We start from the raw sequence: 15,966 nt of genomic DNA, 5'->3' as shown, positions 1-15,966 counted from the left end.
CCTGAACGCAAATCGACGAAAATCTGAAAATCACGAAGAATGTCAGATTGAAACGTCTAAATAAATTTCACTATATTTGACGTTTCCAATTGAGGTTAGAAAATCACAACGAACCATAGATCGATGGAAGGAAAATACTAATTGATATTTGACGTATTCCGTAAGTAATTTAGGTTAGGAAATCAGACGGGATCATAGAACGTATAAACTACTGAATTGGAACTGTATCGATGCTTTCTTCGTTCAACATATTATTTAAAGCGAATTTTTGCCTAAGCACATGCACAGCGGTAAAAACGTCCCGTTGTATTTCTAAGGTGACGGTTCAATCTCAGACGAGGTTACCCTAAGATTTTTTTTTAACTTACTGCCGTAATTTAATTTTATATATGGACTCATCTTTTTAAACCTTTCTATAACAAAAAAATATAAATTTTCAAATAGGTTTTTTATATGGGTGTCTAAATATTGCGTTGAAATTCGAACGGTCCAGGGAACGGGATTTGCAATATTTTTATGAAAAATCTTATATTGTAGTAATCATATGCTTTTTGCAAAGGTATGTAGTGAATGTTTCATAAAAATGACACAGGTGAACTTTGATTTTACTTATCTTTTCACTTTTTCTAATTTTTTTTTGAAATCTTTTCATGAAAAGTTATATAGCTACTAACCAAAGGTTTTTTTTGAAAATCCATATACTGCATGTTCTTCATAACTGACCCAAGTCAAAATTATCGGTCTAGTGGCTTCTGTATATTTCAGAAATTTATTGTTGCAATATTTTTATGAAAAATCTTATATTGTAGAGTCATTTTGCAAATTTATATACTAAGTGTTTCATAAAAATGACACAGGCGGACTAGGATTTTTTTCTCATTTCACTACCTATCTAAATTTTCAAATAGATATTTCTATACAACGTTGTCAAATGTTTTTGCAATTTATGTACGGGATGTTTCATAAAACTGACACAGATGGACCAGATTTTCTCTGATTCATATTGTTAATTTTTTCATGAATTCTTTTGAAGTTGTATATTTACTGACCAGCCGCTTTTTAGAAAATCCATATATGTACTGGGTGTTCCATAAAGTTGATCCATATCTGAAACGGGCAATTTTTATCTTTTGTCTTTATATACTAAAGTCTTTTAATGAAAAATTGTATACTTATTAACCAGTTGTCATTTTGAATTCTTATACTGAGTATTTATGACCAATAGAACGAAGCTTTCCTTAATGTTTTTTGTNACATTTTTCGAATTTTTTTAACATATTGTGCCACCAAAAGTTAAGCCCACGTTTTTTTTAGGCGCATAGAAAAATTTTCATTTCTAGTGATATTTGAAAGCCAAAAAGCCAAAAATCTCCGTGGATATACTATTCACCCAAATATGGCTTTTTGAAACAGATACTGTCTGGAGTACATATACGTATATGATTACAAATAAAAATGGTTTCATTTGCTTTAAATAAATAGGAATTAGTTTTCAATACATACACCCCTAGATTTTTGTTTCACTTTTACAAAACTCGATGATGACGTAACAAAGTAGTATTGTCAATGTCAACGCACGCGCGAAATCATAATAGTTGCCGACGCTGTTCTTCAAAAATATAAACTGTTCAAAAACACGTCAAGTAATAAAGTAACGTTATCAAAGATATACTTCCCGGTTAGGCGCGACATTACCATATCATATACATAGCTAATGTCTTTACTTCATAAACTATACACATTAAAACGTTATTTCCCGTCGGTTACATATTCAGACGCATTAATTCTGCGCTCGGGTGCCGAGCGAAGTTTTTCCCGTATAAATTAAGTCGTCAGAAAGTTGCGCGCCAAAGCGGTATACTGGAGTCAACAAAAGTTCTGTTTGTACTATATTATACTGTCGCCGGAGTCGCGGAAGCGCCTACGTACCTCTAATAATAAAAAAAATACGGCGTGCATTTAGCGGGCGGTTCGGCGAAACTTTTAATAAGTAGACTTTTAATGATAATGTGGAGCAGGAGCTCCCCAGGGACACCGTTTCTGCCCCAGATTTGTTAGTAAAGGGAAAATTCGATTTGGGTGACTAATAACTGAAAGTTTCGTCGTCGGGGCTCTTTCCTGTTCCGCTTTGTGCGGGACCTTCTAGGATGCCGTGGGCTTTCCGTGATACGTGCGAGTCGAAACTATGTTTCATCTGAATTATACAATGTAAGTTCATTAGGATGTTATCTATGACATGAATTTCTATTTTTCTAATTCTTAGGTTCCCCTTTCCTATCTAAGCAGGAAATTTAAAAATTAGTTTTCATGTTGGTCAATTACATTAATTAAATGAAAAAATTTAGAATTATTATTTCTTACTTAGGATTACTAGGATTACTAGTAGTCCAGTATACAACGGTAAAAATAGGGTATTACCTCCGAATTCTTGACACACGCACCGATTTTCATGAAAATTGGCGAGTAAGCTCATTTCACCCTCCTTTACAAAAGTTACTTATCCATAAAGTGTGATTATTGTTTTTAGGGGGTGAAAACTATCCTTTCTTGCAAACAACGTAAGAATTATAGATTTAAGTGTTAATAGAATAGAATAAGCATTCTTTTATGTTTTGAATAATAATTTTTGATTTGTATCAACATTTCAACCCTTAAAATCCACCCTTTATGAGGAAAAAAAACAAAACTTAGTTTTCTCGGCTCTGAAATGTTTTGACGGAGCAATAATGAAGAATTTAATATTTTTTACTATTTATGAAATAATACATGATTTATTGCAACATTTTAACCCATAAAAACCACCCTTACTGCAGAAAATAAAGCAAAAAATGTTTGCCACATCTTCATAGCATTTATAATGAATGAAAGACTTATCACTGTTTATAATATTACTTAATGATTCATTGCAACGTTTACTCGAACGGACTTAAAACTCGAAACTTAAATTATGTAATTACTTTATTATCAAAAATTTACATATCATCTAAAGAATTATCCTCTGTTTGGTACGTGAGTGGAGGACAATTTTGGCAACTGTTCGTAGAACATGTTCCGCATGTCGCATTATAAGAGACTCCAACTTTGCGGCACCTGCAAATCGCACCGCATCCTTTTTTGCAATTGCAAAATATCATTTTTAAAAGTTCTTCGGGTGCAGGCTGGTTGAACATTTTGATTGGCTGGAGAGAATTTTCATTTTTAATTTTGTGCGTGTATCGCCTCGGAAACTATCGGAAATTAAGGCATTTACACGATCCGACAATTTTCATTGAATAATACAATTCGTTTTTTCACGATAACTTCTTTAATTTTTAATATTCTTCATCGCCCCAAAAAGCAATTTGCAGGGAATTGCAAGAGCTACAAATCAACCTTTATAGTTGAATTGTCTTGAACTCTTCGTTTTCGAGATTTTTGCAAATGCAAACTAAATAAAGTAATATCTCAGTTAATTTTTGCTCTACAGAAAAAAAATACCTTTAATTTCGAACTCTTGCATTTTTTACGTATCTTGTTTAGTTTTTGAGTTTTTTCGAAAAAAATAAAATTTTTTTAAAAATAATTTTTTTTTCATTATTTCAGTTTTTTTTAAATTTAGACATTCTAAACCGATCAAACTTGCAGAGCCTATTATTAGTACCTAAATAAAGTCAACTGTACATGGATTACGCTTAGTTTTTATTTTTATGGTGCAGCCATAGATTTTGTTGTTGATTTTTTCTCCGAAAAAATGAGATGACCATTTTATTTTCTTCATAACTACGCGAGTTTTTGAGCTATAAAATTTTTTCAAGAAGCGTATATTCATTTTCTTCGAAAAATTAGTTCTTTCAACATTATTTTACGGTAAAATGTTCGATTTTACTTTCCGAAAAAGAAACAATCACCTTCAGAGAGTGATAACTCGGTTATTATTACATGTACGGTTATCAACAAAAAGTGAACCGTTATTTCAAAAGCTTTATTTTTGCTTTATATGGGTTTTTCGTTTTTCGAGTTATTTATCAAAAATGGTTGAAAAGCATGTACTTTTTAGATGAAAAATTCTTTCAATCGCAAATAACTCGGAAAATATTAAGTCGTCAAGAACTTGATGAGTAGTGGAGGAAGATTGGCAGATGAGGGGCAGTGGGGTATAGGTATACAATTTTGAATATTGTTAGTTATACTATAGTTTTTATTGTAAATTCGTTTATTAACAATTTACAAAATGTATTAAAATGTCCTTAACGGTATACAAGGGCACCTAAATATCTATTCTTTGGAACAGGATAGTATATTTTGTAAGAAAACTTTCAAATTCACATTTGTTGTCAAGATTTCGCGTAAATGTTAAAAAATGCAGGAACAAAACAAGGAATGTCCACAGCTTTCACATCATTGCGATTCATTGTGTATTCTTACCTCTTTCCCACTGTGCAGGCTTAGGTTCGGTGTAAAAAGCAACTGCTTCTGGTTGTTGATGATATTCAAAATTGTATACTTATATGTCCACTGCCCCGGCCGTTTTTGAGCATGTTTGGAGGAATTTTTTCCCTATTTCGCATCATTTTATCGGAAAATTAGAATATACGTTTTGTAGTATTATACTTCTACTTTTAAAATGTGTCTGAAAAATTAAAATCGACCCACCTCCAACGGATTCAGATACTTTGCAAAATAATGCTCCAAACAATTCAAATTGCAATTGTGCCAAAACTAATGGTCTGACAGCGCCAGTTTTGTGCGCACTCTACAACTTAAAAAATTGCAGAGTAATGATTTTTTAAGAAAACGCTAAATTTTCCGATTTTTCCGGATTTTCTTCGTTTCTAATTATTCGACCGGATCGAACGACTTCACATTTTATTCATATTTCGATTATCTACAAATTGTCTCTTTTATAACATTCAGATAGCTTCGTTAGTTTTATAAGAAAAACTAAAAAAAACGCGTTTTTTGCACTAAAATGTTAATAACAAATTAATTAATGAGAGTTGCGGGTCGAAAACACATCAGAGTATATCTACGGACTGTCTTTTAACTGATAGCACAGGTGGTATGCTGTTAGTATATTTGTCACACAAGAAACCTATATTGATTGGCCTATATTACATGATATAGGGTTTGGTGGGTCTGCGATTTATTATTTTTATAATGTTGAATAAAACAATAATATAAAGAGTTGGTCATTTACATTTTTTGCTACCTAAAAAAGTAATCGAGTTTGCAAATTTTGTTTTAATAAAATCAAATCATCTATTCCTGTCAGATGCAGTCTAATATAGTATGTTATTAGATCTATGGATGCAGTTAATAGTGACAGATTATTATTACTTATTAAGATTGCTGTTGAAACTTCAAATTATAGGTGAACTAAGTGAACTTGAAAGAATTTCGTTGTTGATGATGATGATGTTTTGGAGACAGGAAGAGATCTCTGCAAGATACATGCAATAGCAAAAGTTTAGAGGGTTGTGGAAAAGGATCACGAAAAGGGAAATGTTAAAAATTTTACGAAATCCGGCGCACGTAAAACAGCTGCAAATGAAGATAAGTCACTAAATGTTCTTAAAGAACCATAAACTTCAGTACCTACCTTTAAGAAGCCTTATATCAAAATATTAGCGAGAGATCAGTAAGGAGGATATTGTCCAAAAATAAATTTCATCCGTATAAAGTACATTTAGTACAAAAATTAAATGAGGATGACCCTGCAATTTTGTAAGGAAATGATGAACAACATTGAGAATAATGGAAACTTTGTCAATAATATACTTTTCTCCGATGAATGATCATTTTGCTTGAACGGTTTTGTAAATCGACATAACTGTCATTACTGGAATGATGAAAATTCTCACTGGATAGAAGAAAACCACACTGCTTAGAAATTAAATGTATGGATGGGCATAATAGGAGGACACGTCATCGTCCTATTCTTTCTTAGAGAAAATTTGAAACCTAATCGTTATTTACAACTTTTGCGCGAGCAAATTGTTCCAGCATTGATTCGTTTATTTCCAAACTAAGTAAATCATGAACTATTCTCAAATGACATTTGGTATCAACAAGATGGAGCTCCGCCTCATTATGGAATTGATGTGCGTCGGTATCTAAATAATGTATTTCCACAGAAATAGATAGGGCAAAGAGGATATATTGAATGGCCACCGCGATGGCCAGTTTTAAGTCCGTTAGACTATTTCCTTTGGGGTCATTTAAAACCTATTGTCTACAAGACCAAATCTCAGTCGTTAGAAGAGTTAGAAGAGTTAGAAGATCTAATGAAGATGACCGTTCAAGAAATATCACAGCATGCCATTCAAAATTCCTTAAGAGCCTTCGTTGATCGATTAGGATATTGTCAGGCTGCAGAAAATCACCACTTTGAGCATTTATTATGAATCTTTTTTTAATATTCAAGTGCTCCATATTTTGAAATAACACATTTTATTTTCATTAAATAAAATTTTCTCTTTTTTTAGAATTTTATTCAAAATTTAAAAGACAATAAATTGCAGAGCTACAAAGCCCTATGTAACCGGTGAAAATCTGTCTGTCTAAAAATGTTAAAATAAACAGGGCGTTCCATTAAAAAAAAAACTGCTGACAACGCCTTATATATAAAAATAAAGTAGATATCAATATATATTAAAATCTGATAGCTCCGTCTGCGTCGCACGATCGGCCCGAAAAAGAGCCGATCTCCCGGACGAAAGGCTCTTTCCTGGGGCGGCGAAGAGGTGGGCGTCTCGGCGCGAAGAGGCGGGCGTCTCGGCGCGAAGCGTCGCGACGTCCTTCCCGCGTTGCGACGTCGTATTTAGAACGCGCTAACTCGACGCCTTCCCCACGAATTTTTCGAATTCCCCAGGCTCTGCGAGGGGCGCGGCCCAATTTTTGTGTGAACGGCGATAGTCCGACACGCCCACCGCTGCAAGCTGACGGTCGCCGATCGCCTCGAATCGCGCCCGGGTACGGCTTATTTATTTTTTATTTCCCCCATTTTCTACGATATTTCATTTAAAACCGTGCCGGAAATACTCATATTCGTCGACCGGGTGCCTTCTTCCAACTTTTTATGTACAAATTTCCGCGAAATCAAACGCGGGATTCGAAATGCGGCCGTAAATACGTTAAAATGCACTGTCTAGGAAGGCCGAAAAATTGTGAATTTTGCCGCATAAAATTTCTTCTTCGCGAGCCTCGAAACGGCGTGCGACTTGGCACAGATACTCAGTCGTTCCTCCTTAGTCGTTCGGGGGCATTTTTGTAACGTTTTTTTCGCGTTTTCATATTTAATTTTGCCTTCTTTTTGGGGTCTGCTCGACGACAGACGACCATTTCGCAAGCCGTAAGATTGAAGCTTTAAGACACGCCCACCGGGAGAAAATTGGAACGTCGTTAGAAACGTCAGATTAATTATGTCAAAATAATTTCACGCCAAACGCGAAAGACGTCTTTGGGGTCGCGACGAACCGTTATTTTACCTTACTAGGCCTTTTTTAACCTTAATACATTGCTACGCCACGACATATACAGGTATTTCTTATTATTAGGTTAGGTTGTTATTTACATTTTCGCAGCTCTACCGTTTGACATGCCTAGGATTACGATACCTGTCCCCCGAATAAACGTAAGTACTTGCCCTCTAAAACAGCATAATTTTAAACCAATCCATAGTACCTAAACCCTTGAACCTTTGTATTAGTACATTTGCTTCGTTAATTTACTATATTGCATTCGTATCTATTACTCCCCAAACGTCAAAAGTTAAGAATAAGTTGGAGTTAAAGACTCTTTCAAGTTATAGGATGTCGTTATTTATCTGTGTTATCTCATTGTGGATCTTTTGCGAGACGACTTTGTGTTAGAAAAATGCAAATTTAACATTACAAAAATTGTTTATTACTTCAGCTGTGAACGACGACACTACGCGCTCAAGCCAGATTGGAAAACTACCATTTTGGCGGACGGACTGGGTTTCTCCGCGAGATCCGAAGCGGCATAACCGCGCCTCATCTCCCTTCGTTCGTCGCTTAATGAAATTTTTGCAACTTTATATTCGCGTTTTCAAATGTACCTTTCTGGGTGGACTTCTCACTGACATACGGCCATTTTATAAGCGAAATAGAGATTCAACCAGCCCTGAACGCAAATCGACGAAAATCTGAAAATCACGAAGAATGTCAGATTGAAACGTCTAAATAAATTTCACTATATTTGACGTTTCCAATTGAGGTTAGAAAATCATAACGAACCATAGATCGATGGAAGGAAAATCTAAAATCTGAAAATCACGAAGAATGTCAGATTGAAACGTCTAAATAAATTTCACTATATTTGACGTTTCCAATTGAGGTTAGAAAATTATAACGAACCATAGATCGATGGAAGGATATTTGACGTATTCCGTAAGTAATTTAGGTTAGAAAATCAGACGGGACCATAGAACGTATAAACTACTGGATTGGAACTGTATCGATGCTTTCTTCGTTGAACATATTATTTAAAGCGAATTTTTGCCTAAGCACATGCATAGCGGTAAAAACGTCCCGTTGTATTTCTAAGGTGACGGTTCAATCTCAGACGAGGTTACCCTAAGATTTCTTTTTAACTTACTGCCGTAATTTAATTTCATATATGGACTCATCTTTTTAAACCTTTCTATAACAAAGAAATATAAATTTTCAAATAGGTTTTTTATATGGGTGTCTAAATATTGCGTTGAAATTCGAACGGTCCAGGGAACGGGATTTGCAATATTTTTATGAAAAATCTTAAATCGTAGTAATCATATGCTTTTTGCAAAGGTATGTACCGAATGTTTCATAAAAATGACACAGGTGAACTTTTATTTTACTTATCTTTTCACTTTTTCTAATTTTTTTTTGAAATCTTTTCATGAAAAGTTATATAGCTACTAACCAAAGGTTTTTTTTGAAAATCCATATACTGCATGTTCTACATAACTGACCCAAGTCAAAATTATCGGTCTAGGGGCTTCTGTATATTTCAGAAATTTATTGTCGCAATATTTTTATGAAAAATCTTATATTGTAGTCATTTTGCAAATTTATATACTAAGTGTTTCATAAAAATTACACAGGCGGACAAGGATTTTTTCTCATTTCACTACCTATCTAAATTTTCAAATAGATATTTCTACACAACGTTGTCAAATGTTTTTGCAATTTATGTACGGGATGTTTCATAAAACTGACACAGATGGACCAGATTTTCTCTGATTCATTTTGTTAATTTTTTCATGAATCCTTTTGAAGTTGTATATTTACTGACCAGCCGCTTTTTAGAAAATCCATATATGTACTGGGTGTTCCATAAAATTGATCCATTCTGAAACGGGCAATTTTTATCCTTTGTCTTTATTTACTAGTCTTTTAATGAAAAATTTTTATACTTATTAACCAGTTGTCATTTTGAATTCTTATACTGAGTATTTATGACCAATAGAACGAAACTTTCCTTAATGTTTTTTTCCTGTTCTATATTTTGTACTGAAGTCTGCAATATTTTTATGAAAAACCCTACTAACCAGGTATTTCTTGCAACTTATGTACAGGATGTTCTATCAAACTGACATTCATTTTGTTAATTTTTTCTTTAAATCTTTTGAAGAAAAGTCGCCTTTTTAAAAATCCATATACTAGATGTTCTATAGAATTAAGGGCAGTTTTATTTCTTTTCACTTTTACCTTTGTCTTTATTTACTACAGTCTTTTAATGAAAATTTGTATATTTATCAAGCAAATATCTTAATTTATTTTTTTACCATTTTTGTCTTACCTACGTAGTCTTTGGAGAAAAATTTTATATTTACTAACCAGATGCCTTTTTGGAAATTTGGAACAAACTTTTCTTATTCTTTTCTCGAGCGGGGCCTACTCTTTTTTGAAAAACATTCTCCTCATACTTTTATATACAGGGTGTTTAAAATCAAAGTACAGGGTGTTTCAAAAAATATTATATCTACTAACCAGCGAGGAAAGCACCGCGGAGCAGTGCTCGGGCCGCGCGCAGCGCGGCTCGAGGGCCGAAGGCCCGAGAGAAAGGTCAAACTCCGCGCAAGCGGAGTTTGCCTACCTTCCTAGTAGAAAATTAAAGGACGCCAGTGAAAAGAATAAAAATACTACAAAAACTTTTGTTAAAAGTATTTTTTAGTCAAACATATGGTTCACCCTGTACACATATGTTCCGACACATTTGCCCAACCCTGTATATTAACCACTTTATGCTGTTACATACCTAAGTTGGGATAATTTGGTGTCACAACTATATTACTTTCTGTTCCACTCATATTTATCAGCAGTATGTTGAAATCGATGATTTCAAATCACCAGAATTTGTCCCTTTATCAAGTGTGTCTCAAGGCTCAACTCTTAGGCCACTGCCTTTTTCAAATTTTTATAAGTGACTTCATTGAAGGAATAAGTAAATAATTAATTTATGCCAAGAAAATGAAGTCTTGTTGAGTAGGTACCCATTATTGCAAGAATAATGTGAAGGCCATAGCGAATTGGTATACCAAGAACAATTGCAACATCATGAAATTCCAAAGAGAACGTGATCCTATTCTGTTTATTTATACTGTCAACTATATCCATTTGAAGAGACTAAATTTAAGGATATAGATATACCTTTGACCAGAATTTTGCGTATGTATCACATATAGAACAAATGACTACTTCTGTTTTAGAAGTTCTAGTAAGCACCCATGTATAACTGTCACATAAGTCTGTTTAAAAACGGTTTCTGAATTAACATTTCATGAAGATCACCAATAGAGGATACCAGATCCTAGAGAATCACGTCATAAATTACTGCTATCCAAATTTCGTGAAATGTAGATGCGTAAAGGAAATTCCATACTATTAAATTTTTATGTAACCTTATATACAATCATATTTATTGTTTATATAAAAAAGTGTGTTTTTAAATTTGAACAAGGAAAACGCTCCTCTGTATTTGATCTCTTGTGGTATTATATACTGTAAATATTTCAACAAGCTACTGGGAAGTGTTTGGCTACAAAAAAAACACACAACATATTGGATGAGCCACCAATGTATTTCGTGTCTAATTTTATTATATTTTATATTAATTGATGTTTTTGTTCATAAAGAAGATACAATATTAAAATATTAAAAACCTTATACCAAAAGAATTACTGAAACATACTGCTGCTAATAATGATTTACACAATATTGAATGGATAACACTTAATTGGATTTAGAGGCACGTTTTATTTATTCATAATTCAAAAGCGAATGAGCCCGCTCTGTCATATAATATCACAGGATAATAAAAAAACATAACTTCTTTAAATTCGTTACCAGTTAACCGTTGCAAATATTCAATAAAGATATAACCTCTCTAGGTTTTCCGTAAAGGCTTCAACTATCGAGACAAATCTTTGAAATCAGAAATGATATTTGTATGTTACTTTGCAGACGATTTGCCCCACGACATATTTGCATAGGGAACGTATCCTTGTGTATACGTTTATCGATGTGTTTGGGAAGCAAGTGCCGGTATTTATATTCAGAACGGCGCTTTGATCAAAACACATACACAAAACTTCTACGTAAGTTCGGAACAACTTCTGGATTCTTGTAAAATTGCTCGTGAAGGAGATACCAACTAGAGCAACGGTGAAACTGCGAACAATACAACGCCTCGCTTTTGATCCAGCAAGTTGTAATCTAACTTAATTAGGCGTGACTTGGGAAATTATCTCTGTCTTTTTCTATTCGCTTGATTATTCAGTTCTTTTTAAAGGAAAATGTTTTATTCTCACCTTTAATGAATGAAGCTGCGTCATTGTAGATTTATTGATTTATTGTACTGTATTGAAGCGACTAGCAAAGTGTCAATTAGTCGTATGGTTTTATATTGATTCGTGTTACATTGCTGTTTTTTTATAATAAAACATCTGTTGTTTTTTCTACGTTCGTTAACAAAACAAAATATCCCTCACTTCAAACAATTAGTAATATATAAACAAATAATTAAATAAACCATGCGTAATCACTGATTGACCTTGAAAATTACTTCCACCATTTCATATTAAACATGATTTCATGATCCAATACTATAGAATACATCTCCCGCAGATTACCAATCTAGAATTGGAGACAGCTATTTTTGATAGACAACAACTTATAAAAATTTGGAAAGATTTTACGTCAATAATAATTAATGTCAAAGAAGGGGCAGTATGGTTCAACTTTCAAGTTGTTGAAAATGTCTAAGGTATCCAGAATAGTAATGACTACAAAGAAATATGTGTTAAACCTTCAGCAGAATGGAATGCTTGATGGACTTGATGTTGCACTTCCTGCATTCTCGTATACATCAACTCTCAAAAATTCTAAGAGGTTTTTGTGAAAAGCAAAGTTAATGTCTCTATTAAGATATATATCAAATAAAGAGTAGAAGGTCAAGGACAATGAGATGTAAATATGAATACAATGCAAGAGGATAAGTACATTGTAAAAGGAAACAAGAAATAGTAATTCTCTTTTTGCAATGAAACAAAAAATAAGAGTTAAATTGAATTGAATTTAGATATAACCTATAAAGATATCATGTCGCTAGATGTCCAAGTAGCTAAATTATTCATCTATTTTCTCACTTATACTGATAATATCTAATAAGTTTCAGACCGGTTTCTGATTAGTAATTCTGCTAACGAATGATCTTTTTAACATCCTAGAGAGAATTTATAAGATATTTTGGCTATAATTCAATTGTGTTGTTTCCCTCAACATAGTTATTTCAAAATGGATCTAGCTGCTTTCCTTTGCTTATCCAACAGAGTACAAACAAATTATGACCTAATAACTTAATAATTTTTTTGTTTGTCATGTCAGAATATGTTCACATATAATTTCATTAAACACATTTTCAATATTTTTGTGTCATGGTGACTAAAAAACGGTACTGTTACTATTTTTATAGCTATTTACGGACACATGAATAAAACCTGATCCCGTAGACAAAAAATTGCATTGCAATACAATTGCTTCATTGTAACTACATTGCATACTGTTGAGGGTAGAAATAAACCATGAACTGATCAGTAAAAACCGATTTCAGATTCGTATCAGTGAGTCAAAATAGATGAGAATAAGGTAATCTAGTCTTGGACAAAACAATTCTTTGTGAATGGTTGTGATGTTAGAAAGATTGGTAATATGTTACTCTTTGTATTTATTAAACTAAATATACCTTAGTTCAAGTTTTTGGAAAACTTATTATTTGTGACAAATAGGTAAACAAATACCTCGCAAAACGTATTTGACGTACAATAAGTTGACGATTTTATATAGGAATATGAACTCGGAAACTTCACAAATAATTAAATATTGAACTACTAAACACACTTTTCAGGACACAGTTACTAATAAGTAAAAGGTTAAATATTAGAGAAATTTCTTACACACCCAAATTTTAATAATTTCATTTAACTGAAATGCTATACTGTACAGCTATGACGTTAACTGTGAGGATAAGATATAGAAAAACGCTCGGTCACATTAATTTTTACATTCATTTGTGCTTCTTTTGACATCATTGTTTCGATTATGACGTTATTAGGTAATCTCTGTAACGTCATCGTGACATTTTTTTTAAATGGAACATATAGTTTTTTCATTAAATGTAAATAGAAAAAACATTCCTGAAAATAGCAATATGCAACACTATGACCTCAAACTTGATAGTTTTGAAACGCCTCAATGTTTGGAAAAATGAAAAAAGAGCAAAAAAAATTAGTAAAAAAATATTTTTTATTTCGACAAAATGCCAATAAACAATGAAAATTAATTAAATAAGGTGCTCGAACTATAATGCTTCTGTCTCTTGACAATAGGCAAGCCTCTGTTGGAATTCTTGCAATACTTTTCCGATGACGTCTGCCTGTATAGTTCTAATTTCATCTCGAATTCTTGTTTTTAACTCATCAATATCTTGTGGTTTATTATTGTACACAAGATAACCCCACAAAAAGAAATCAAGGGGTGTAAGGTCAGGGCACCGAGCTGGTCATTCGATAAAAACTTTTCGGCCTAGCTAACGATTAGGAAATATTTGTGGAATAAGTTCCTTCGTCTTGTTGATACCATAGAAACTCATTGGGAATGTTGCTCCGTCTTGTTGATACCACAGAAGCTCATTGGGAATGTTCGGAACATTGTTATCTGGGAATAATGCTGCCAACTTCGGAATTATTTGTTGTCGTAACATTTGTAAATATTTCCCATCAATGAAAATAGGATCAATAATATTGTTTCCTACAATTCCTGCCCATACATTTACTTTCTGAGGGAGCTGGATGTGTGCTTCCATCATACAATGAGCATTATTAAGGGCCTAGTAGCAATAGTTATGTCTGTTAACAGTGTCATGTAAACAAAATGTAGATTCATCGGAAAAAGCAATAGTGTTAATGAACCATGGATTTCTGTTACAACGGTTCATCATTTCTTAGCGAAATTCTATTCTGTGATCAGGAGCATCATCATTTAATTCTTGAATTAGCTGAATCTTATAGCGATGCCATTCATTATTATTATTACTTTTTTTCATATAGTTTACTACAGAACTTTGACTAACCTAATGATTAGATGCTATTTGTTTCTTAGAAACATGTGGATTCTCTTGCGCATCAAGCACCATCCACTGTAATTGCTGACCAACCTCGGTACTGATCTCGAATATGCCCAAACTGGATACATTTATTTATAATCTTATTCGCTGTTGATTTTCTAATGCGTGGTTGTTCATTCGGATATCTAGTTCTGAAAATGTTGCATACAAGTGGTCTTTTTTTTCGTCACAACCTCTCAGAATCAAGATATCAATATCACCAAAAAGTTAAAGAATATCTAAATTTGATAACTACTTTAGAATAATTTCCAGAACTGTCAACATGCATGGCTACGGAGATGAATAAAATCGAGGAACTGAATATTGAATCGAAGCCTTTTATCCTGAAAACTATCGACTTTAACGTCATGATTTGTATATTGCCATTTTCAGGAATGTTTTTCCTACTTAGATTTAATGAAACTACTGGATTTAAAAAAATGTCACGATGACGTAATAATGTAAACAATGGTGTCAAAGAGTTTTTGCATATATTATACAGGACGTAATATATTTACGATTTCTATTCTAAATATTAACACTGCATATTTTAGTTCAAAACAGAAGGGAAATATGGTTTATACTGTCAAGCAGAATTAAATCTAAAACTGTATAACTTTCTCGAAAATTTGAAATAAACTATTTGAAAATATACAAATCTATATTAATAAACATTCTATTTATGATTAAGCAGTATTAGCATCTAAAATGACCTCTTATTTCTCTCTGTTTTTTTCCTAAACACAAAATCAAAATCAATTGTTAGCGGCATCCGTATGTGATTTTCTTCCTTCAAACAAATTCATTACCCTCCGAGTAAATCGTCTAATTTGTTTCAGGAGAACACCCTGCGGCGATGCAGACCAGCCGCGCGGGAGTCCCCCACCAGATGGCGCTGCTGGCGTCGCTCAGCCTGCTGGCCCTGGCAGCGACCAGATGATTACATCCCAGATAAGTGTTTATCGACTCCATGCTCATCTTAACAGTGTAGGGGAAGGTCGAGGCTTGTGGGAGGTGTTGACAGAACTTTAGAGTAAAGGAATATATACGGTGTTGCTAATTTTAAACGATGAGGGTGTGGTACTTTGGTCGATGCATGCGTGTATTTTGGGTTGCAGTATTGGGGTTACACTAACCATAGAGACAAAAAGATGTTGGCCATTCATCACTCTTTTCAGTTATGATACAGTAGGATATTCGTTCGGAAATATATTAATTTATAAAATCAGTAATAATTAATTATATTACTGGTAAAAATTTTTGCATTTTTTTTGTGTAAAAAAAAGGAAATAATTATTTAAAATTGTGTGTCTTCTGAAC

The 15,966-nt window shown here is 33.2% G+C and overlaps 1 protein-coding gene across 1 annotated transcript in view; it reads left to right on the top strand.

Moving 5' to 3' along the window:
* The window catches only part of LOC108917595 (hemicentin-1-like), a 190,618-nt gene extending 175,032 nt beyond the window's left edge, over positions 1–15,586 (top strand). Inside the window, exon 6 of the mRNA XM_018724284.1 lies at positions 15,486–15,586. Within this exon, the coding sequence (XP_018579800.1) occupies positions 15,486–15,586 (101 nt within the window). The remainder of the gene's footprint in view (positions 1–15,485) is intronic.
* Positions 15,587–15,966: the final 380 nt, after the last annotated feature.

This window comes from Anoplophora glabripennis, unplaced genomic scaffold, assembly GCF_000390285.2.
Source record: "Anoplophora glabripennis isolate ALB-LARVAE unplaced genomic scaffold, Agla_2.0 scaffold58, whole genome shotgun sequence".
In the NCBI taxonomy this organism is placed as follows: Eukaryota; Metazoa; Arthropoda; class Insecta; order Coleoptera; family Cerambycidae; genus Anoplophora; species Anoplophora glabripennis.
Note: the sequence above shows the minus strand (reverse complement) of the source record. Positions and strands in the feature narration are given on the sequence as shown.